Below are 22,790 nucleotides of genomic sequence, written 5' to 3' on the forward strand. Positions count from 1 at the left end.
TTAAAAACCCTTTAAGCCCGAACTGGAGTGCCTGTAGAGAGAGGGTCTCCTCACGCCGCCATTGCTGTGAAAAAACGGAACCGTTGGAGTGAACGGAGTTGTCGCCACTCTCTCTCTACAGGCACTCTAGTCCGAATGTGTCGTCGCCGACACAAATGCGCATGTCAGATTGTAAATACCGTAACTACCGTAAGGTTTTATCGATCGAAAAATTCCAACTGTTCCTGAAGGCGGAGAAGTTGCTCTTGCGCTTACATACAGTTTAATACGGTAAACATGGCGACGGGACGCTCTGCCGGGTTTCGATGACGTCATTATGCACAGAGCTCAGCTCGGTAGAGACAGACCGGAGAAACCATAGATATTGATAATAATTATATTATAGTATATTATAATTATATTATAGATATTATAGATATCTACGGGAGAAACGAGCCAATCTTGCTTGTCGCGGACGTAGTGGTATGCGTCCGGGGCAAGACAATGGCGCCGGTGCTAGCGCTGCTAGCTTCTATTTGTTGCGGTTATTCTTTTATGGTTTACAGACAGTAAAATAATATTCTCAGTTAACCGAAATAAACCGATTAATGAGGCCCGGTGGTCGACCAAGAAAATTTTCCATTTTCGCCATCCCTAAGGCAGGGTAGTATGGGTAATATGAGGCAAAACAGCAATCCAGCAGACTGGGGCTGAGTCCAGTCACAGTATGCCAGAGTCAGTGGCCAGCAAACTGGCAACACCTCCATTGTAATGGTTCCACTCCAAACTGGTGCAAACACAGGCCAGTTCACTAGTTCACACCTTTGTTTCCAGAGTCCCTAATGACACAAATTCAAGAACCAGCCTCGGTTGAAAAGAGCTATCAGTTCACTCTCTCATGTCTTATCAATGAACCTGTCTGTTTTTAGTTCTGTGTCTCTCACCCTACCCTCTCAATTAACCCCTATATGCTTGTCTTTTTTGCAATGTTTTTAAACTCATTTCATTGGCTATCTCTTTCCCCTAACACCATATTGTGCCCCCCTCTCTTTTATCACCATACTGTATTTGCCCCTTTCCCTTGTTTCCCTTCTTTCTCTATATCTCCCTCTTTGTATGTTCCTGACTCTTTCCATCACTCACACCCTCCGATCTTGGACTTTGACTCTCTTTCCTGCTTTGACTTTCTCTTATATTACTGGCCAGACTGTCTTAGCCTTATATTGGTCATTACAGTAGGATGTGGGAATTTTTGTAAGCCCCAGTTTCTCCCACTTGTCATTAGCAGACAACACAGGCAGGAAACATAATTGTGAATCCATAAACACTGGCTGTCCAAGATAATACATCAAAATTAGAGGTTTCATTAACACTATTTTTTTTTTTTTTTTTACATATAAGTAACAGTTAGTTCTTCATTTTTTATTTTAACCAAACATAGGGTTGTTGGAGCTTTAATGGCTAGAGGCAGAAGGACTTCCTTATCTAAATGAACCCTTGAAGACGCTGCTTTTTTTCTGTGTCTAATTATCAGTACAATCATGTGAAGTCGGGTTTTCTACAGGTACCTTTTATGTGCTTATTCAACTTCAATAAGATATGCTTCACTTCACACGGAACCACAGCCTGATTAGTCACACATGACTGTAAAGACTGTTGTGAATTGAAATGTGTGAGAGATGTAGAGTTATGCATATTAAAAGAAAAATATTTGTGAAAAGCTAGGTCAAAAACAATGAGACATACTTGGTGTGTGACTATGTGTGTGTGCATATATCTGTCTGTTTGATTTTGCAATCGTAAAGTCTGTCAACTGTGTGCGTCTGTGCCGGTGTATGTGTGTGTGTGTGTGTGTGTGTGTGTGTGTGTGTGTGTGTGTGTGTGTGTGTGTATGTATGCAGACACTCAAGCCACTGAGACATCCTCTGCCAGATATCTCTGTTTGCCTCTGAAAGCCATCACTTCCTTGCCATTGTTGGCTAAAACAACAAGGGCAGGCCTAGTGCCTCCACTCCAGCCAGGCAAATCTGTCAGCCTAGATGGGTGAGCGGCAGGGAGGGAGCGAAAGAGATTCCTGAGAGGTTTCTCAGCAGAGATGCCGGGAGAGTGTCATCTCGTGGATTTTTCCAGCAGTCACACACAGCACAAATTCTTCTTTATCTACAATTCATGAATGCAAAACTAGCCCTCACACATTAGGGAAGGTGGCAAAAGTGGATGATGTTTCCTGAACAGCCATGAATCCTGGAAAAGTGACCTGAACCCAGACCCCTACCTCCTTGTTCAAGTCAATTTAGACAAGAGCATCTGTTCAAACATATTAAAAAAAAAATGACTTGAGGAAGCAGAGAAAGATCTGGAATTAGGTCAGCGGCTGGTTTCAAGTCTCTAAGAGCTGCACCTGGTTGTTAAGGCTATGACAGCATTACAGGTCATGGGATTCCAGTCTAATTACAGGTGGACCCACTTCAAGATGGGAGCACAGGGAGGAGGAGGATGATGACTGTGAGAACGAAGACGGTGTGTGTGCGTGTGTGTGTGTGTGTGTGTGTGTGTGTGTGTGTCTGTGGGTAATAATATTGGGTGGGTAACAATAACCAAACCTTGATGGGTCAACAACAAGCTATCATAAATAAGCTCCGCCTGCCACTGTCATGTAGGTGCAAAGACAAAAAACAAAGCTAACAAGATCGTCTCGTACGCACGAGGAATGGCATATTCAACAACAGATGATGACAGACAGATGCATGAGCAGGTTATGATGCAGAGAGACAGGCATGCGGACCATCACAACGTGAGAACAGGAGTGAGGGTGACACTAGAAGATAGAAGAAACACAAATAGATACTGACGGAAAGATAAGTCAAACCTTTCCCAAGGAAATGTGGAAGACAAGTCACAAGGGAGAGGGGTTGATCTTCCTGGGTTCACCATGACGGTCCATCAACAGAGAGACAAATGAGGGATGGAGGAGAGGAAGTGAGGATGGAGGAGAGGAAGTGATGGTGACGGGAGTGATGGCTGAGAAGCAAAAGAGCACGGGAAATGCCTCTGCCTCTCTAACTGTGAGTGTTTGTGAACGTGGACCCCCAGCTGTCAAGTCTCCTCCACATCCTGTATGTGTAACATTACAATACAGACAGTACTAACTCAGGCTCCTTCTCCTAGGATATAGGGTAGAGTTCACCAACACAGGCAACCAAGGTACTCTTTATATCTATTATGACTTTAGCAGCTCCATGCTGTCTTTACTTTTCAAGGAAGCTGGAGTTCAAGAATGAGCTTCAACAAGTAGTTCTTCCTGCAAACAGTTATGGCGCCTTTCAACTACAAGGGGTAACCTGGAACTTTCCATAACCTGGGACTTGCCAGAACCTGTGAAGCTCAGGGACTGCCTTTTGTTTTTTTCCCAGAGAATGAAGAACCAACCTTGAAGTGTAAAAAATGCCCCACAAAAATCATAGTTCTTAATCTCAGATTTTAGTATGCCCTCCCAGGCAGGGCAAAAATTAGGTTCCAAGAACTTCACCAAGAAACATATTGCTGCCAATGGAAACAATTCCAGAACCTGAACTGAAACAGCCTTTATGTCGCAGCATGTCTCACTAAGTTCTTACAGTCAAAAAGGGCCATCAGATACCATCAGAAGCAACACGCCAATCTCATCATCTTTTCCACAGCAGGGAAAAATGGCACTTCTCAAGGCCGGCTCAAACTTAAATTTTTAATAAAGTAAGATTGAAAGTAATGTTTGTTTGAAATGACAGACTGGCATATAAATTAGTACGAGTGAGGCTTTTGAAACCTGCAGTGGAAACAAGGTTACTACTATTTTATAATTAACCTCTTGGCAGGCTCATGGACAGTGGTATGTAGCAGGTGCACAGCACGAGACAACAGGAAATCAGTCCCTGCAGGACAGGTTTAAATATTTACCAGCATCAGGTCAGCTCACTGCTAAGCCACATCTATGTTGAGATAGAATGTAATTACCTTCAGAATTGGGCTCTTCCTGTTTTCAACCCACCTAAGGGTAGTTGTGTATTGTTTAATTTCCATACATAATGTCTTAGAGCTTGTCCTTGGCATTTGCTTCAAATTAAGCAACAGGTAACCTATTTGCACCAGTCTTCCTAATTGAGTAAACAAAGGGTGAAAAATTCACTATCTTGACCTGCTGAACTCTGATGACTACAGGAACACTTTAGGTTTCTGTTCTGTAAAGCTGTCAGCCACAGATTCGTCATACATACCATCACATATCATCTCTTATAAATGGAAGGATTAACTTGTAAACTAGTTCCTTCTGAGAAGAATTTCACAATATGAGCTTACTATCTTCCTATCTTAAATCCTTTTGGCAAATATCTACACACTGTGCCAAGATGATCCACAAATCATGAGACAGCTGACTGCACTCTATCACTGGGTAGACAACTTGGCAAATTTTTAATTTAGATTTCTGTGAAAAGCAGAATTGTTTGGAGCCACTCCTCAAAGCACTTCACCAAGTACTCCACCTGAAGAAGAAATTCGCATTTCCCCCCATCTTTCCATCTATTTCAAGTACAAACTATATCAAAAAGATGCATCACATGACAAAATGGTATTTCAGGTAGAAAAAAGTAAACTTTTCTTGAATCTTGCCTTTTTGTTGTCTCTTTGTTCTGAGACACTCTGGTTTGACAGCTATGTTGACCTAAATACAGAACACATTAGGCTTCTGCTGTGCCCCTTGAGACCCACAAAAATCCTTTTTTCTAACCCTGATGTTTTGGCATTTTGACAGTAAGTAGCCACACTTGCCACAACAGCTGCCCTGCTTTGGAAATGCTGTTTTGAAGCTGGAATTTTGTCACAGATCCAGATCTCCAGAGGGAACCCAGATCCCATGCAGACTTCTGTGCTGAGCTCTTTATGTCTGGGATGGAGGAGGGAAGTTTCCGGGTCACTGTACATCCAAGACCCTGCCTTCAGCCTCCCAGGTCAGTTCCACTTTCGTCTTCCTAAACAACAGCAGAGCTTATCTGGGACTTGAAGACCAGCTAATATTAAAACTTCCTCCAAACATCTCTGTTTTTCCCAGACTGTCACCTTCACCATCAAAAGACTTTAATAATTTCCCAAGTGCACTGTGGATTGTAATGCCCTCAGTCAATGAAAAATTCAGTGTTTTTTTTTTCTTTTTTTTTTTCTTTTTTTTAAAAAGGTTTTGCATGAATTTTGTTTAATGAGGTCTAGATTGATAGACAGCTTGTAGGGCACATGGAAAGAACTGAGACCTTGGATATAATTACTTGGTTTAACCTCACTGTGGGAAGGGAAAGTGCTGGTGGAGACATTGTGCAAGGTGATTCAAGAAACAATTCTTTTAACTAGCTGGGCTGCCTAAGGGTGCATTCAAGACGAAACCGCTGCACATGATCCATTGCATAAGAAGCATCAAACTAGGGATCGACCGTTATTGATTTTTAGGTGTTGCTTTCGGTTATTAGTAGTCAAGGATGCCATTAACCAGTATTTAGGGCTGATATTCAGAGCAGAAACACAAACCTTGCTTTGATAGAACAAACATGGGGTGCTGGAGCCTATTCCAGCGATCATTGGGTGGAAGGCGGGGAATGGACAGGTCGCCAGTCCATCACAGGGCAGACAGACAAACAAGTACATTCACGTACACATTCACCAAGGGACAATTTAGTGTGTCCAATTCACCTGTCTTGCATGTCTATGGACTGTGGGAGGAAACCGGCGCTCCCGGTGGAAACCCACAAAGACGCAGGGAGAACATGCAAACTCCACACAGAAAGGAACCTGGTCAGCCGGCCAGGAATCGAACCCAGGACCTTTTTGCTGTGAGGCGACAGTGCTAGCCATTACACCCAGTAGAGAAAATAATGCAAATAAATGGCTCCCCAACTTTGAACATCACATATCTAGAAGCAGGGCAACTCACTGGAATTAGAATTTTTTTTAAAATTCAAATAAATAAAAATGAATCAATCCTATACAACTTAAATGAAAATTATAATCTTTCTGTCCATAAGATGGACAAAAGGGTTACAAAGGGTTACAAACTAAGATGGAGAGGCAGGTGAATCAAAGCGCTGTCTGAGTAGTTGTAATATCAGCCATCATGTAGATCAAAATTACAATACCCATTATTGAAAACTTAGGAATACGAATGATAATTTGTTGATCCCTAATTGGAACCTTTTGAATGTCTTGTGTCCATAAGGGAGCAAGATAAGCAGTACAGCAAAGTTTACTTGAGTCAAGAATAGGGATGCACCGATCCGACTTTTTCAGCTCCAATGCCGATACCGATGCTGTGGCCTTACATATCGGTCGATACCCGATACCGATCCGATATCATCGTTGATTTAAGAAGCTACAAACCTCAACAGCAGCGATGGCTCCCTTTGATCTGTTCAGCTGCTGGAATTCCTCGTGCTTCTTCGCCTGGTGTTTCTGGAGGTGTTTGACTAAATTTGTGGTATTAAATCTAGCAGCGCTACCACCACCCCTGGCAACATTCATTTTACATACATTGCAAACTGCTGTCGAGCTAGATGGCGTGCTAAGGGTGAAATACCTCCATATCGCAGACCCTTTTGTGCTTGTGTTTGCAATTCAACTCAATCAACTCTCGCGGCACGTGTGCCATATGACGGAGCCCATGTCGCAAAGATTTAAAGGGGAAGGATCAGTCTTATGGACCGGCTGCTTGTACAGATAGGGTAAAATGTTGATATCGGCGCCAATATCCGATGCTAATATTGGATCGGTGCATCCCTAGTCAAGAAGACATTATACAAGTTTTTTACAGATTAAGGGCTATATGAAATCCTTACTTATTTTGTACTCAGTATTTTGTGAACCAATATATGATGAAAGTCACTTAGAAAGAGACAATGTCTTTGGAAGATCTGATTTTCACAGCTTATTTGTTATACTGTATGTCTATGTATATACATTGTGAGCATGTTAACATCTCACTATAGTGACAGACATGTCACTACATGTACGTATCTTTGCATACTATCAATACCATCTAGAATTCTTATCAGCCTGTGAGTGATACACTCCTGGTTTGGGCTGGGAGTCAAGCCAAGGGGAGCAGACTGCAGTAAGTGGTCCATTCCTCCCTTGCTCTCTTCCATCTTTCATGACTTTTTCATTTCAGAGTCCTTCATCGCTATGCCAAGCAAGCTCTCCGCTCCCACATTTTAATTAAAATCTAAAATGTGCAATAACTCTGGAGACTCTGGGCTAGCTGGCAAACAGGTCCACTGCTCTTGTTTCTTCCCCCAGCCTTTGTTGCTTTTTTTCCTCCTCATCAAAGCCTTCCATCCACTCAAGTAAGCATGTCTTTCCATTTATCCAATCCTGTCCACTTCATTGCATAAATGCCTTGACATAGGCCACATAGGGTACATCCATTGACAGTGGGTATACCACAGTACAAAAGAGTTAAAGCACGCCTACGCACACTCACATGCACTCTCAAAGTATAATCCATACAAGAACCCTGAGAAAAACCCAATCCTTGAAGTCAGTCTTCTTGGATCCATGACTTCCCATGACTCCCAGGAGACAAAAGGCTGCTTGTGCAGACATAGTCAGGATAAAGACACAAGACCCTGGTGCTTTAGCTCAGTCACCTGGGTGGGGCTGGACGTGCTCTCACACACTTCCCAGCGCCACAATAAAATGCCCTCCATTTCCCCTTTGGGATTACACACAAGCCAGACATTTTTTACTGGGGAGCGACAAAAATGGAATGAAACCTGGGTAATCGTGTTTCACTATGCAGAGGTGATGTTCTCAACGGTCTGCTGAATGTTTTGGTCAAATTAAAATATGAGCAGGTGGTAGATGATATTTACACAATCAACTGCAGGCATGAGACTAGCATTAAACCTAAGGCTGGCATTCTGTCATGGCATTATATGAGTCATCTCCCAGTCACTGATTAACTGTAGCTGTGAAGTGACCCCTAAGACAAAACAATCCCTGGTTATCTCAAAGCAAACAATCCCTGCATTTTTCAGAAAGCCTTTTAACACAAGTCTGCTTTTGTTCTTCAAACAGGGGGATTCAACTGCCTCCCATATGACATAGCATGAACCTTGTGGAAAAAAATCACAAATAGATACTGCAACTAAGAATCAAAGTCTTTGCTCTCCTCTGTGTTTCCCTTATCATTCTATCATTACCGCCTCACATATCCGGTTGGTAGGGAGGGAGGAGGAAGCCAGGTAGGGGCTTGTGCAGGTTGGGAATTCCAGGACATTCTCGGCCTCCTCCTTGCACAAACAGTGGGAAAAAAGCAGAGCATTTTCCAGAGACTCATTCAGCGAAGGGGAAGGGGGGCTCAAACAGTCATCCCACATCCCACCCACCCCAAGTAGCATTCCACAGGACTGTCTGCTTGCCCATCATTAACCAAGACCACCTGCTGGCAAATCAGGAACCCTATCACACTCTTGACAGGGCTGGCTAACCCCATTACTCCTCCTTGAGCCTCTGGATTGCTGCACACACACATCATAAAGAGCCAGTGGTATGTACAGTGGTAAAACACAGCTCATTAATATCCCACGGGTACTGTTGATTGTCCAGTCAGTGCAACACACTAGCCACGCTCAGTGTTAGGTACTTAAATAGTTGCAGCACAATCTGACTGGAATTTACGGGCAAAGAAATGATCTTTTCTTAAATGCGACCACAGACAGCTGTTGCATGACTATGCACTGACTACAGACTTGCTCATCTCTGCTCCTCTAAAAAAGAGAGAGACAAAAAAGGGAGAGGAAGAGATGAAGACAGAAGGAAGAAGCAGCCCTTTGTTGCTGTCCTCCAACAGGGCCTTCAGGGAAAGACTTTAGCATCAAGTCGAGTTGAAACAAAAGCAGCTGATAAACAGAGCAAGACAGATAAGATCTCCCTGGGCGCTCAACACTTCTCCATCAAGAGGACTTCCTCTCCTCCTACCCCCCCCCCCCCCCCCCCCCCCCACCACCACCACCACCACCACACACACGCACACAACAAAACATACACACAAACACACCGCTGCCATTTCTCTTCATTGTCATTAACATGGTGGTGGAAAAGGAGAAATGACAAAATACACATTACTTTTATTCTCTCCTCTTCACAAAATGTGGAGCCCTGGGCATTCTGTGGAGCCATGAACACCCCCACCCCTCACCCCCCACCCACCACCCCACTTCATTCAATTTGAAAAACCATGACTTCATTGTGTTTTGAAAGACACGGCAAATGGCTCTGTTTGATTTTGACACATTATCTGACAACTCTGTGCATAATTGAATGTGGTACAATTTCAGTGAATGGTAGCTGCAGAAGCAAACAAAAGAAGAGAGATTCACTGCCAAGGGCCTTCTGCTTATCGGGCCCTGCAAGGTGCACATTCGACAATGCGTATGATGTGTATTTGGGGTTTAAGAGCTTCGCTTTTTGCTATTTCCATTTCTTAATTCAGCCACAGAAAGGCCTGTAAAGGCCCCAGCAAGCAGAGATAAGACATTAGAAAACAGAAGGCAGGGGGGTCCTTTTGCATGGTAGCAAATATGGCATCCAGTGTTTTAAGAGCTTGTCGGCGGTGCAAGTGTTTACTGAGATCTTGTAAACACTCCTCTAGGGAAGGCGCTCTTAGGCAGATGAAAGCCTGTAGCCAAGTGATCCCACACAGGGTTCGAGTGGCCCAAAAGTGTAACCCCCCCAGCGTAAAGAGCACACTAGGGGAAAGAGTGTGAAACATGACGCCTCGAGGCATCTACCTTCCCACAGCTCTGATCGAAAGTCCTGCAAATATGCCTTGACAAAGACAACATCCCTGGCATTCCACGTCCACACATGTACAAAGAATTCCTTTACGCTCTGTCTTGCACAATGTCTTTTCCTTTCATTTCTACATCACTCATCTTATTTCCCTCCTCCTCTGTGTCCATCTCAAAACTCACGGTTACAAGATCAGCTTATACAAAGGCTTTTTTCTTCCACCTCAGACAATGCGCCTCCCCACCTAGCTCTCTGCCAGGCATTCCTGAGTCTATCCTAGCTATCGAAAATGTCAAGAATGAGGAGAAAGGAGAGGAGGGTACAATGAGTGCTGCGGCAGGTAGAGTCTTGTCCCACTGTACTGACATCCCAGAGTCTCTAGGGTAGTGGTTGCACAGAGCGGATGAGATCTGACTTGACTCTCTTAATTAAAACTTTGCACTGGAGCGAACCTCAAAGCTCATTCTCCACCGGATTGAGGCATGCCAGCTAATTATCTGGGCCAATTTCACCCCCCAAAAAACAAACACAGATTTCATCTTGTGGTTGAACCTGAGAGTTGTATTACTTATAGGTCAGTGCATGTTTGTATTGGATCCATATTACACCCCAGAGCCTCCCTAACACTAGTGCAATACTTAAAAAATACAGAACTGAACATTCATTTATCAATCTTGTCAGAAATCTAATCGCTGTGACTCTGCTGCTCCCATTGATGAGTTTATGTTTATTTTTTTAATCTTAAATTCTAGTGGAGATCCCAATGCTTCCAAAGATACCGAATATATGTATATATGAATTCCAGGGAAATGTGTGTAAAATGATGCACAAGACATCTAGATATTTTCTTTTTTTTTTTCTATTTTTTATTTGTGATGCTACAGCCATAAAACAATAGCTTCTCGGGTTTGAATATTCCACTCACAAGTGTGATGTAGCTTTAATGAAGTGTTGCAACCAGCAGATACACAATATGTATGTGACACTGCTGCAGAATTTGGAATAAAAAAAACTTTTTGTAACTGTACCTTTATGGGGAAATATAAGGATAAATCAGACTTTAAGAGGCAAAAAACAAAATGTTTGGCTGATGTTTTACCCATGACTTTCAGTGCTTTGTCATTTACAGTTATTTCTTGCACTTTAACAACAGATAAGCAAATTCTCCTGAGTCTTAATTTGTAGCAGCGGCTACAACTAACCAGCCATCAGGTTATGTGAATTAAAACCCTCTTCAAACAGAGGGGCCCCAACAACAAAAAGGGCACATTCTAGACAGTTTGTCAGAGCCAAGAAACTCCCCTTGCCACAACAGGAATCAAAAAAGAAGAAAAGGGGGCAGAATAAAAGGTTAGCAGTGCAGTGTTTCGTGCCTGGACAGACAAACAGAAGAAGTTTTATGTGTGTGCCAAATGCTGCTAAACCCTGCAAACAAGCTTCATCCATTGGAATAACCTGCCACCCAGGTTTGTTCCGAGTGGAGCACAAAAAAATATAGAGACTACAAGTCTGAAACTCTGATTGCCCCACAATGCCTTCAATAAGGTGATTCGTACTACGCATGCATTTCCCCTGGTATTCCAGGCCTGCCTAAGTGCTGGATTCAAACTTGAACAGCTGCCAGTATTTTCAAGCACCAGTAGCAATCAAACAGCAGCAATCCTTGCTCACTGGCATAGGGGGGCACGGGCCGACAAAGGCTCACAATCATGGTGGATGTTGAGATTTATTAGACATGGTTGCTTGGTTCGTCTCATAGTGCCTGACAAATGATTTCTCAACCAAAAAAGGACTGAAAGAATCCTATTAACTCGTATCACACTCGGGTTTTGGTATCTAAATCAGACAAATAAACAGCTGCCATGTCTGAAATGGATAACTCATGTCCTTTTTCCCTTCCCAAACTCAGGAAGTTCCTTGAAGACTATTTTTAAAAATGGCATTTTTTCATGCCTGGACAACTCTGATCTATTAATTCATTGTCTGAGTGTGCTTCCTACTATACTGCACACTCTGTCTCTGTGTGATTTGGTTAATATTAGAACACGGAGTGATTCTGGCTGTCCTTTTACAGTGAAGCCAGCGTTTGACCATTAAAATGGTGAGAACATGAAGGTACATTGTAAAAAGAGTGGTCGGAAACTGTGTTCCATGACAATAACTCAGGTTTATAAGTAAGAGAGTCTTTACCAGCTTCCCCTCTGACTTCATAAAATGGCCAAGTGACTATGTGCAAAAGTGAGGAGTGGTCCCTCACTCCACTCAAACACTGTCCTTAAGGTGTTTATCAGAGTCAGGCACACCCTCCTCAAGGCTATGCTGGCCCGGGAAGGGAAAGGCTGGAACTTCACCATGGCAACAAAGCTCCTAAAATGACTCAGGTGTCCCCATTTCATGGAGTGCTGGGAAACTTTGACTGTGTGCGCCTGAGGCTATGTAATTTCAACACCTGCTGATATATTAAATCCTTGCCACCTGAAGTGATTCACAATTACCTTGAGCCTTGGATCCATGGCCTGGATCCTATGCAAAATTTCTCACAGCCAACACACTAATGACAAATCTTGATGCAGCATAAAGTATATAGTTCAGCTAAACAGCAAAGTTACTTTGATCATACCTACTGAACATACTCTTTAGCTTGTTAATTACCTTTACTTAAATTACTTTTTCTAGAGTCTCCACATGATGTCCATTCCATTTGAAAGGTGTACCACTTAGACAAGGGTACCCTGCAAACATGCCCCAGTGGGGCCCACGCAGGCTTTTTGTGGGCACTGTGGGCTAGGGCCAGCCAGACCAAACCTACACCGGCCCAGTGCTGGCTTGCCCAGGCAAGGCCCAAAGCTCTGAGCTCACCACGGGCTCTCCGTAAGCAGCCCATAATAGCGGATTGCCCACAGAAAGCCCATGTTGGCCCAGTGTGGGCCAGCCCATTTGGGTCCAGAGCAACTTTTGTACCGTTGGGCCCATGCAGGCTTTTTGCGGGCACTGTGGGCTAGGGCCAGCCCAGACCAAACCAACACCGGCCCAGTGCTGGCTTGCCCAGGCAAGGCCCAAAGCTCTGAGCTCACCACGGGCTCTCCGTAAGCAGCCCATAATAGTGGATTGCCCACAGAAAGCCCATGTTGGCCCAGTGTGGGCCAGCCCATTTGGGTCCAGAGCAACTTTTGTACCGATGGGCCCATGCAGGCTTTTTGCGGGCACTGTGGGCTAGGGCCAGCCCAGACCAAACCAACACCGGCCCAGTGCTGGCTTGCCCAGGCAAGGCCCAAAGCTCTGAGCTCACCACGGGCTCTCCGTAAGCAGCCCATAATAGCGGATTGCCCACAGAAAGCCCATGTTGGCCCAGTGTGGGCCAGCCCATTTGGGTCCAGAGCAACTTTTGTACCGATGGGCCCATGCAGGCTTTTTGCGGGCACTGTGGGCTAGGGCCAGCCCAGACCAAACCTACACCGGCCCAGTGCTGGCTTGCCCAGGCAAGGCCCAAAGCTCTGAGCTCACCACAGGCTCTCCGTAAGCAGCCCATAATAGCGGATTGCCCACAGAAAGCCCATGTTGGCCCAGTGTGGGCCAGCCCATTTGGGTCCAGAGCAACTTTTGTACCGTTGGGCCCATGCTGGTTTTGTGCAGGCAGCCCAAAGTCATTTCCCACGCTTTGGCGGCTTTTTTTTTTTCTATGTAATTTGAAATTCAGAGAGACACAGCATTTATAGCCTCTGCACAGAAAGCATAAAAAAATCCATTATTTAAATTGGATTGTGTCTGCACATGATCACTTAAAAACTCATGAACAAATATTACTCTTTGTTTTTAACAAGAAAAGCCTATAATTTTTAATAGATAATTGATGTTTTAAAAGGTTTAGCAGGGTTCAAAATTAACAGTTTACCATTTTACAGTTGCTGGTAAAAATATGTCTGGCTTCCAACCATTGGCTCATAGTCATAAAAGAAAGAAAAAGAGAAAAATAAATAAAAAACTGAATTAAAATCAAAAAGACTCAAAGCTTTAAAAGAAATATATGACCCTGCACATTAGGAACAAAATTAAATGGTTTATTATTTTATTATTTTTATTTATTTATTTATTTATTTATTTATTTATTTATTTACGCTACAAATGTAAAGTTCAATGACTGCGACAGAGCGCTACATGCTTGGAACTATTTTTTGCTGAAGAGGTGCCATATATCACTACGCACTTGAGCCTCTTCACAACATGCCTCACCGGAACAGAACGCAACTGTTACGTCTCCTGGCTGAAGGTGGTGTTTTCCCGAGGTGAGTTTTAATTGTAATGTTTCATCTTAAAGTTTAATGTTACAGCAAATATTGTCATAGTGTGTGTTCTCCTGGGATTGTATTTGAATATGGTTTTAGTTGATTCCGACCATTCGCCATTTTTTCGAACTAGCTAGGTGACTGAGCAGGTGACTTCACTGATCACCTCACCTTGTATCAGAAAGGAGGAGCTAATCAGTGAAATCACCTGAGGCCTGTACCATAAAGCTGGATCTCGGCTTAGTGAGCTAACTTCAGGCTTAACCCTGGCTTTTCTGTACCATAAAGGTGGCTTACTTTTTATCGGGCTACGTTGCCGTGGTAACGTATGCTGAACACCTAACCTGCTCCGGAGCAGGCTAAGTTCAGGATAAGAGCTCAGCAGGTAGAAAAGCCCCACCTGCTGACCAGTCAGCTCTCTTGGAAAATGGCCTGCCCATTTTCCCTTTCTTCTTCTTTTATAAAATTCAAATTAATACATTTTACAATTCTTCTTGTATTTTTTTTAACTTATGACTCCGCACTGCCCAACCAATAATTTATCTTGTAGACTGATGTAATATTTTTTATTTAAAAAAATGTTTTTGAAAATAAATGAGGAGAATTTAATTCAGAGGGTTAAATAAAAGTCTGATAAAATACACGGCAGCCTCTGGTCTCCTTTAGATTTCCATTAGTTTGCTCATATTTAGTATTTAGGGTGTCTGCCCTGAAAAGTCCACATGGGAGTTGATGCTAAATGTTTTACTGTCTTTAAGTGACAGTGAAATAATATTTTAACCAGCAGAATAAACACGAGGCGTCAGATGGTTCATAAAATGAAATATCAAAACCAGTTGAATCAAAGTGACGATTCTGACGAAACTCAAACTGAAGGCAGCGGCCCAGCGAGGGTCGCCCCTCACTATGAGAGAGGGCCAGTTCCTCTGCAGGAGTGTACCGCTGAGTGGGAGACACATTCATTTACTGAACACACAAATGTTACTGTAGTCAGATCGACTCGTGCCGTCATGGTGGGGAAGTAATATTATAATCGCACTAATTTACGCATTGACACAGTCGGCGATTTTTGCCAGCATTCCTTGCGTCTTTTGGCTACTGCAACTGTGTTGCTTTTTGCCTGGATTATTGATGTCTGCTCCGCCGTTGTAAGGTATGCGGCTCGGGTAGATTTTTCCATGTCTGCGATTGGTCGCATGCAGCAAACACCGCCCTTTTTATGTGAGCGCACACAGATCTAGATTGGAAAAGCCTGGGTTGAATTAGCGAGTTGATAGCCGGCTTTATGGTACCGAAAATCTGGAGTGCGGATGTCTGGTTAAGTGAAGCCAGATAAGTAAGAGAAAGCCCGGCTATGTTAATCCAGCTTTATGGTACAGGCCTCTGGTGGAGGTCTTGGTTGGAATGAAAACCTGCAGCCTCTCGGCCCTCCATGGCACAGGATTGGACACCCCTGGGTTAGTGGTCCTTATTATCCTGTTTCTCACAGGGTTTCCGCTACATGTAGCCTAATTCATCGTGGCGAGCCGCCACACCTTCGGAATGATGATTTTTTTTTTCTTCCAGATGTTAAAACAATTTTAAATGGATATATATACACAGATCTAGGCTATGTAGCCTTTATTTGTGCAAATATACTTATCATAATCAGTTTGAAATGATAATTTAAATATCATGAAATGTTACATTACACTGCAATTAACTTTAGTCATCACCCGCCTGTTTGATTATTACTGCTGTGCGCTCGCAGAGGGAGAGAAAAGGGCAAGAGAAAGGTACCTGGGCAAGATTAAATTTAATCCAATTTTTTGGTCAAGCCTGTGAAAACGACCCTAATGTTATCGTTAATGTTAACATTGTAGGGCCTATAATTTCCGTGATCACGAAATTTGCCAAATAAAAGGCAATCTATTTTTTAACGCGGAATATCACCGAATTTGACATAATTTGAATGAAATGCTATTTTGTGTGGAATATGGACGCATGTCTGGAGAAAATCACATGGAGGGAAGCAAATCTGGGAGGCACAACCCCTCCAGTGGTTTCACCTGCACCACCAAGAAAAAACATTACAACAACTGCACCGGCACCGTACCAGTCCAACAGCAAAGAAACTTTCCAGCTACAGCAGCGCACTGACATAGATGTAACAAAGCAAAGAGTTCCCACTCCGCGCTATTTTCACTGGCTTACAGCAGCACACTGGCTTAGCTTGTCTATTCAGAGAAGAGGTATCACTTCGGCTTATTTTTCAATCTCTGTTATCACATGCATACTACTGCTTATTCATTGGTAGCTGAATTGTTAGGTCTGTTTGATAAGTAATTTACATTTAAAAAGAAAATAATAATAATAATTTAATATATTGTTCAGTGGTGGGTGGGTGGGGGGGGGGGGGGGGGGGGGGGGGGGTCAAAAATCCTAGAGGAAACCCTGCATATGGCATATAGATACTGCTTACTACTCACAGTATTTTATATAGGCCCCTTTACTTTTATGTTTCAGAGGCTGTAAGAAAATGCTCCCTCCAGCCAAGTCCTCAGGATTTTGAAGTTGAGGATGAGATTAAGGTGTGGCTACGGAATTCAAGAGACAGTGGGTGGACGAATGGAGCGCTACCATCGTCGGCTGACTACCCAAGAGACCTTGGGGGAAGAGTGAGCTTTGCCAATCAACACATCACCTCAACAGAAGTATGGACATGTTAGCAGCACACAAGAATATATTTTCAGCATCAGAGGTCAGAGTTTTTGCAGTTTTTGCTTTTTTTTTGTTTGAAGTATGGGCTGAAAAATGTGCCACTAGTAACTGAATTTGAATCATTCATATTTGAATTTTGACTGCAGTTCCTCTGATGTTCCGTTGACCATGTTTAGTAGGAAGAGTTAGGGGGTCACCAACAGTATGTAAGTCTCTACATATTCACCTTACTACCCCCTGCTGTCTGACACTCTCACCCCCACTCCCGAACGGACTGCAACTGCAACTGTTACACTACACAATACACTACTGATAGATAGCAACACGCAAAGACTGGAGGGGAAGGGCTGGATCAAGTCGGACAGTTCCTGAATCCCAGTACCGGGCGTCAGGTTCTGCCACTTGGTTCATGGTGTCATGCTGACCCTGGACCTCCATCGGAGTGAGTTTCTCTTCATTGTATTGGCAGCTCAAATGGATGTGGGTCAGTGCCTTCACGTTCCCATCCATCCATTCATTTTCTATTTCCTTTCTTACTTCTATTTATTACTAATGCACACTTATGTTCATAATTGTAATTGTATATTGTATATAGGAGTTTATATATATTCTTTCTATTTTTATTTCTTTTTTATCCATTTTACTTGTACAGTGCTGGAGTTCTCACCGTTGCATTTCACTGCGACTGTACTTGTACATCAGGCATGTGACAAATCAAACTTGAACTTGAACGTGATGATGTCTTAAATGAATAAGGCTGTAATGTGCAGAGGAGAACATTTTTCATTCAGTGTAATGTGTTTGTATTTAATAAATGAATTGATTTGAATCCTTTTGACTATTGTACATTTTTGACAATGCATATATATCAATGATCGCATCCATTTTAGATGTATGGAACTCCCAAAGGAAACTACACTAGTAGCTGAGATACATTTATGTGTGGAACTGATTTATTGTTGTAGATTAATTTAACTGCAAAATCAGTGTGGGCCTAGTGAGGGCAGTGAGGGCTTCCTGAAGGCTAGGTAAAGGCTGCCTGCTGTGCGCCCTGTAGCCAGCCCTAAGTGGGCCCATACAGGGCCAGTGCAGGCTTCCTTAGGGGTTAATGAGGGCTGCCCATGCGGGACCAGCACTGAGGGGCCAACGTTTTGCCAATGAGCAAATTCTCAGGGGGCCTGCGCGGGCAGCCCACTGGGGGCCCTTACGACTGCCCTAAGTGGGCCCATACAGGGCCAGTGCAGGCTTCCTTAGGGGTTAATGTGGGCTGCCCATGCGGGACCAGCACTGATGGGCCAACGTTTTGCCAATGAGCAAATTCTCAGGGGGCCTGCGCAGGCAGCCCACTGGGGGCCCTTACGGCTGCCCTAAGTGGGCCCATACAGGGCCAGTGCAGGCTTCCTTAGGGGTTAATGTGGGCTGCCAATGCGGGACCAGCACTGACGGGCCAACGTTTTGCCAATGAGCAAATTCTCAGGGGACCTGCGCGGGCAGCCCACTGGGGGCCCTTACGGCTGCCCTAAGTGGGCCCATACAGGGCCAGTGCAGGCCTGTTTGCTGGGTATTTACTGTCTGCCATGCACTAAGAAAGCCAAACCCTACATGGTTCAGAATGAACCAGGAGCAACAAAATGGCTGCTTACCTTCGACGCAGTGCTCGACATCCTCCAGGTTACGCAGGGTAATCCTCATCAGACTAGAGTTGAGCATCAGTTCATTCTTGTGTGCAGGCCACATGAACTCCGGGGCCAAGTTGAGAAAGAATATGCGGGTGTCACCTGTGGCAACCTGGTTGTCACAGATCCCAGGATCACCAAAGCCACCAATCATCACCTTGTTGCCGCCATCCAGAAGAATATCACCATTGACTACGGACTTCCCTTTCAAGTAGCGCCACACCCTGACCTTTAGCCGGCAGGGAGACAGCAGAGAGAGAGTATGTTTTAGCATTTCAGTGAAACCACAAGTACACCTCACACTTCACATTATTAGAAAACAACTCAGTGTATGTGCTTGTGATTATAAGCTGATAATCTAATAGTGCTTAGCTTCCTCTAACTAGTCAAAATCCTTCACAGGATCTGCTCCTTTGAAAAGGAAGATGTTGTTTATGGGCTGAATCACGTTAGTGGCCCAGCAAAACATCAGATGAAAATATTTCCTTAAGTGATATAATTACATATTAATAGTGATTCTATGTTGCACTCTGTAGTCCTTTTCTATGTTTGATCTTGTGTCTCTTATCCTGACAACAGCCCAGATAGCCTGAAAGCCTGTGCAAAGCACTGTATAACATAGAATCATGGTTACTGGATCACAGTTACTGCAGCAAAAGCTGCTCTATATACAATCAAGGGCCCTTTCCCTACACGTTAGCTGTCTTGTCTTATTTTCAGCAGTAGGCGGTGGTTTCCGTTTTCAGAATGAGAGCCCTGTGCCTCTAATCTACTCCATTCATCCATCATGGGACAGAAAGCAAGTCGATGCTGAGCAAAGAGCAGCAAGTGAGAGAGACAGTCGAGTTCCACAGCCAAACACAACTTGTTTATTCTGACAGATTACAGAGTGGTATACCACAAGTCTGTTGTGATGGTGCAAAATATAGTTTCACAAAGAACAGCCAAACAATAAGGGCTGAGTAAGACAAGGGCCATGACAGAAAATTTGCTTGCTTGTGGAAGAGCGGAGGGCTTTCTGTGTGTGTTATTATGTAGTCTATTAGCTAGAGGCATAATTACACAAGTTGCTCAGTTCCTTTTAAGCAGAACTGACTTGTTAATTTCTCTTGAATCTGATATTATCACACTGTCACAAATGCTTTTAACAAAACTGTTAGTGCCATTGTAATGCATGGTTGAACATCTTCACTGATATGGATACAGTATAGCACTTGTCAACACTAGCCACTTAAAGTAAGTCTGTTCCCAAATAAATCACTGTAATATTCCTCTGATACTCTTCCAAATCCTAAAACTGTACCTATGGAATTGAATAGTGAATTGATTGTGATATGACATTTTTTTCCTCGGCTGATTAAATATCACAATGGAGATTTATAGTATCCTTACAAAATTCATTATAGGAAGGCATCTTTTTCATTTGAGGAAAAATCAATACAGGTTTGGCACACAAGTCAGCAACACTTTGTACAGAGAATATGTCATCTGTCATCTTTTGCAATTACTAGCAAATGATAAGTTACAGCTTTTCAGATTTGCAGTTATGACTATAAATGAAGTGAGAACCACACACAGGGGACAGCAAGGGGCCACTCTGTTGCTGCAACATGTTTGGGATGATTACATAGTCGAGTAGGCCTCCCCTGTAGCTACATAATTGGTGAGTATAAAAAAAACAAAACAAAAAAAAAAAAACACTATCTATTTCTGGATGAGAAGTGGATTTTATGTCAGTACCCTTGCAAATTCTGCAAAAAATATTTATGGATCTATTGCTCTGTGAAATCAAGTTTTTTGTTTTTTGTTTTTTCAATCAAGTGGTCCATGCAAATGAGAGGCTGCACTGGAAATGGCCTCCATCAGCTAATTGAGGGTAAACTGGATTTGTATCCTAATAATGTGCCTTAAGATATTATTACATATTCACCAATTCCCTGGTGGTTTTCGTGCAAGAAGCAGGTGTCTTTCCCTCTTCCCCCTTGTTGCATTGTATTACATTCTACTCAACGTCGGATACTTCACTCTGATTTTCTGGCAAACTCGTTCAAAATGAGACTGACCTGAAGAACATGTCTTACCTTGCATGAGTACGTGTTATGCACCGGGTCCATGTTCATGATTTCCTCCACGGTGCCGGTCAAAACTATGTTGGCCTCCTCTTCCCTTTTCTCTAAGTCTTTCTCCGGGCAACTTGCAGAGCAGCGCTGCCACAGAGCCGTGAGCAGCAGCGTGAGCAGCAGCGCTGTCCGGCCGGCCCGGAGCCTCCGCTGGGAACCCATGACCACTACACGGAGAAAACAAAAAAGTTAACTTCCCTAAAATTCAGACTACCCCCCGGAGCCTCTAAAAACAAACTCCAAACTCTTTCAGATGTACAACGGGCTCGAATATCGCACGGCGCCTCCTTTCCCCAACTTCCCTACACGCTACCAGTCTCTCTCTCACTCTGCAGCCGAGCTCCCCGCATCTGCAGCCCGGGCTTAAGTCCCTCTCTCTGCCGCCGCCGGCTGGGAGACCAGGAGGAAGGAGAAGGAGGAGGAAGGGGCAGGGATCTCTGTCCAGGAATGCACTGCACTTCTCTCTCTCTCTCTCTCTCTCTCTCTCTCTCTCTCTCTCTCTCTCTCTCTCTCTCTCTCTCTCTCTCTCTCTTCACACACTCCTTCACAATGACGCTCCTGGATTTGCATGCAATCTGAATTGCTGATCCGACAAGTGAGGGTGGCGGAGGTGGTGGAGAGAGGGGTAGGGGTAGGGGTAGGGTGGTTCTGCGGGGCTGGGATGCCTGCAGAAAGTGGTGTCCAACGCCGCCCCCAGACGGACAGACTGCGCCTTTGCCTCCTCATCTGTAGCAACAGCCCCACTTCCCTTCCTCCAGTATCATTTGGAGGCGAAAACTGTATTAGATGCATTGACTCTGGTTTGGCATAGTTTATATTTGACTGGATTGAACGTCCCTCCTAACCACACACGTGCCTCCTCTCACACACACATGTTCAAGTCAGCAGGAGGCACGAGCTCCCGTCCTAACAGGCTGTAAGAGACATCCCGCCAGTGAAAAGGGTTAAACTTATACTTAAGTTAGGCCCGTGTTTACTCGTGTTACCGTATGAGTACTGTTAGCGTTAGCCATTGTGTAGATTTTTTCAAAAAATATTTTATTATATTATATAAATTATTATATATAAAATTTATATAATATATAAAACAAAATTTAACTTAAAGTTCGTGCTCTCACCCAGATAACTTTAGCAGTATTTGCTGATTTGCTGCTTTGTTCGGGCGTAATGCATCCATTAGCGTCACATTTGGCACATTAAGTCTTTCCCTGTCCCAAGAACAAAAGCTTCACTGGGAGTGTACTGCTCCAAAATGAACGAAGTTGACATAGACCAGAAAACAACACGACTGGAAAGACAACCCGGCTTGTAGTACCATAAGCTTGCTAGCTCCCTGAATTTCGAAAACGATGTGAATGTTTTCTGCCGTAGCACTGACACTGTATCACCACGCAGTGGCGCTCTGCTCCCACGTTCAACCTTCAGGGTGGTACAGCGGCAGTGTTACGGCAGAAAATAGTTCTTCCATTTTGGACACCTGGTAGCTTAAAAGAGCCCTTAAAGTGCAACCAGAAACAAACATGTGTTGTTGTGAGTCCTTCAAAAAAAATTTCAGTGTTGTTACCCTGCTAAGAATCGTGTCATTTTCTATTCTGCATCAACATTATGTACTGTATTTAGAGGCAGTACACTCCTAGTGACATATTACACATGCATGCAGCAGCAGATAGCTTAGCTTAGCTACCACTATATGAGTAAAAAACATTTTAGGTATATTTTTGCTTAAGTACTGTAGGCTACTTAGCTATATGTGAAGTCATATCCCTTACAAACAATAAACATTGTTGCCTCTTAATAAGCATCACAAACAGACAAATTGTGGACCCTTCCACAGTGATTGATTTTTTTTTTTTTTTTTTTAGTTTAGTTTATTTGTTTAGCAAAAACTGAATTACACATCTGTGCAAGAAGGGAGCGAAGTCCATGTGGGCTTGTACAGAGTCCAATCCCTAACCATATCGAATACTTATGACCAGGGGTGCCATGAAAAGAAATCTTATTGGGCCCTTGTATAGCCGGCCAATAGGCAAACCTTTTTATTTCAGGCCTTTCAAGGGCCCCCTCCCCCATTGTGGCCCTGGGTAATCAGTCCCGCTTTTCCCCCCACTACGACGCCCCTGCTTATGACATGCAGGCTAATAAAATAAACTACATAAAGAATGCAAAAAATAAAAATCAGCAAAAACGAGGTTACTTGTTTCAGAAGCAATTTCCACATTTCA

At 43.6% G+C, this 22,790-nt stretch overlaps 1 protein-coding gene across 1 annotated transcript in view; it reads right to left on the reverse strand.

Moving 5' to 3' along the window:
- The window catches only part of agrn (agrin), a 281,668-nt gene extending 260,654 nt beyond the window's left edge, over positions 1-21,014 (reverse strand). Inside the window, exons 1-2 of the mRNA XM_030054836.1 lie at positions 20,530-21,014; positions 18,416-18,677 (exon numbers count right to left, since the gene is read on the reverse strand). Coding sequence (XP_029910696.1) covers positions 18,416-18,677; positions 20,530-20,730 — 463 coding nt within the window. The 5' untranslated portion in view covers positions 20,731-21,014. The remainder of the gene's footprint in view (positions 1-18,415; positions 18,678-20,529) is intronic.
- Positions 21,015-22,790: the final 1,776 nt, after the last annotated feature.

Source organism: Myripristis murdjan, chromosome 7 (genome assembly GCF_902150065.1).
Source record: "Myripristis murdjan chromosome 7, fMyrMur1.1, whole genome shotgun sequence".
NCBI classification, from domain to species: domain Eukaryota; kingdom Metazoa; phylum Chordata; class Actinopteri; order Holocentriformes; family Holocentridae; genus Myripristis; species Myripristis murdjan.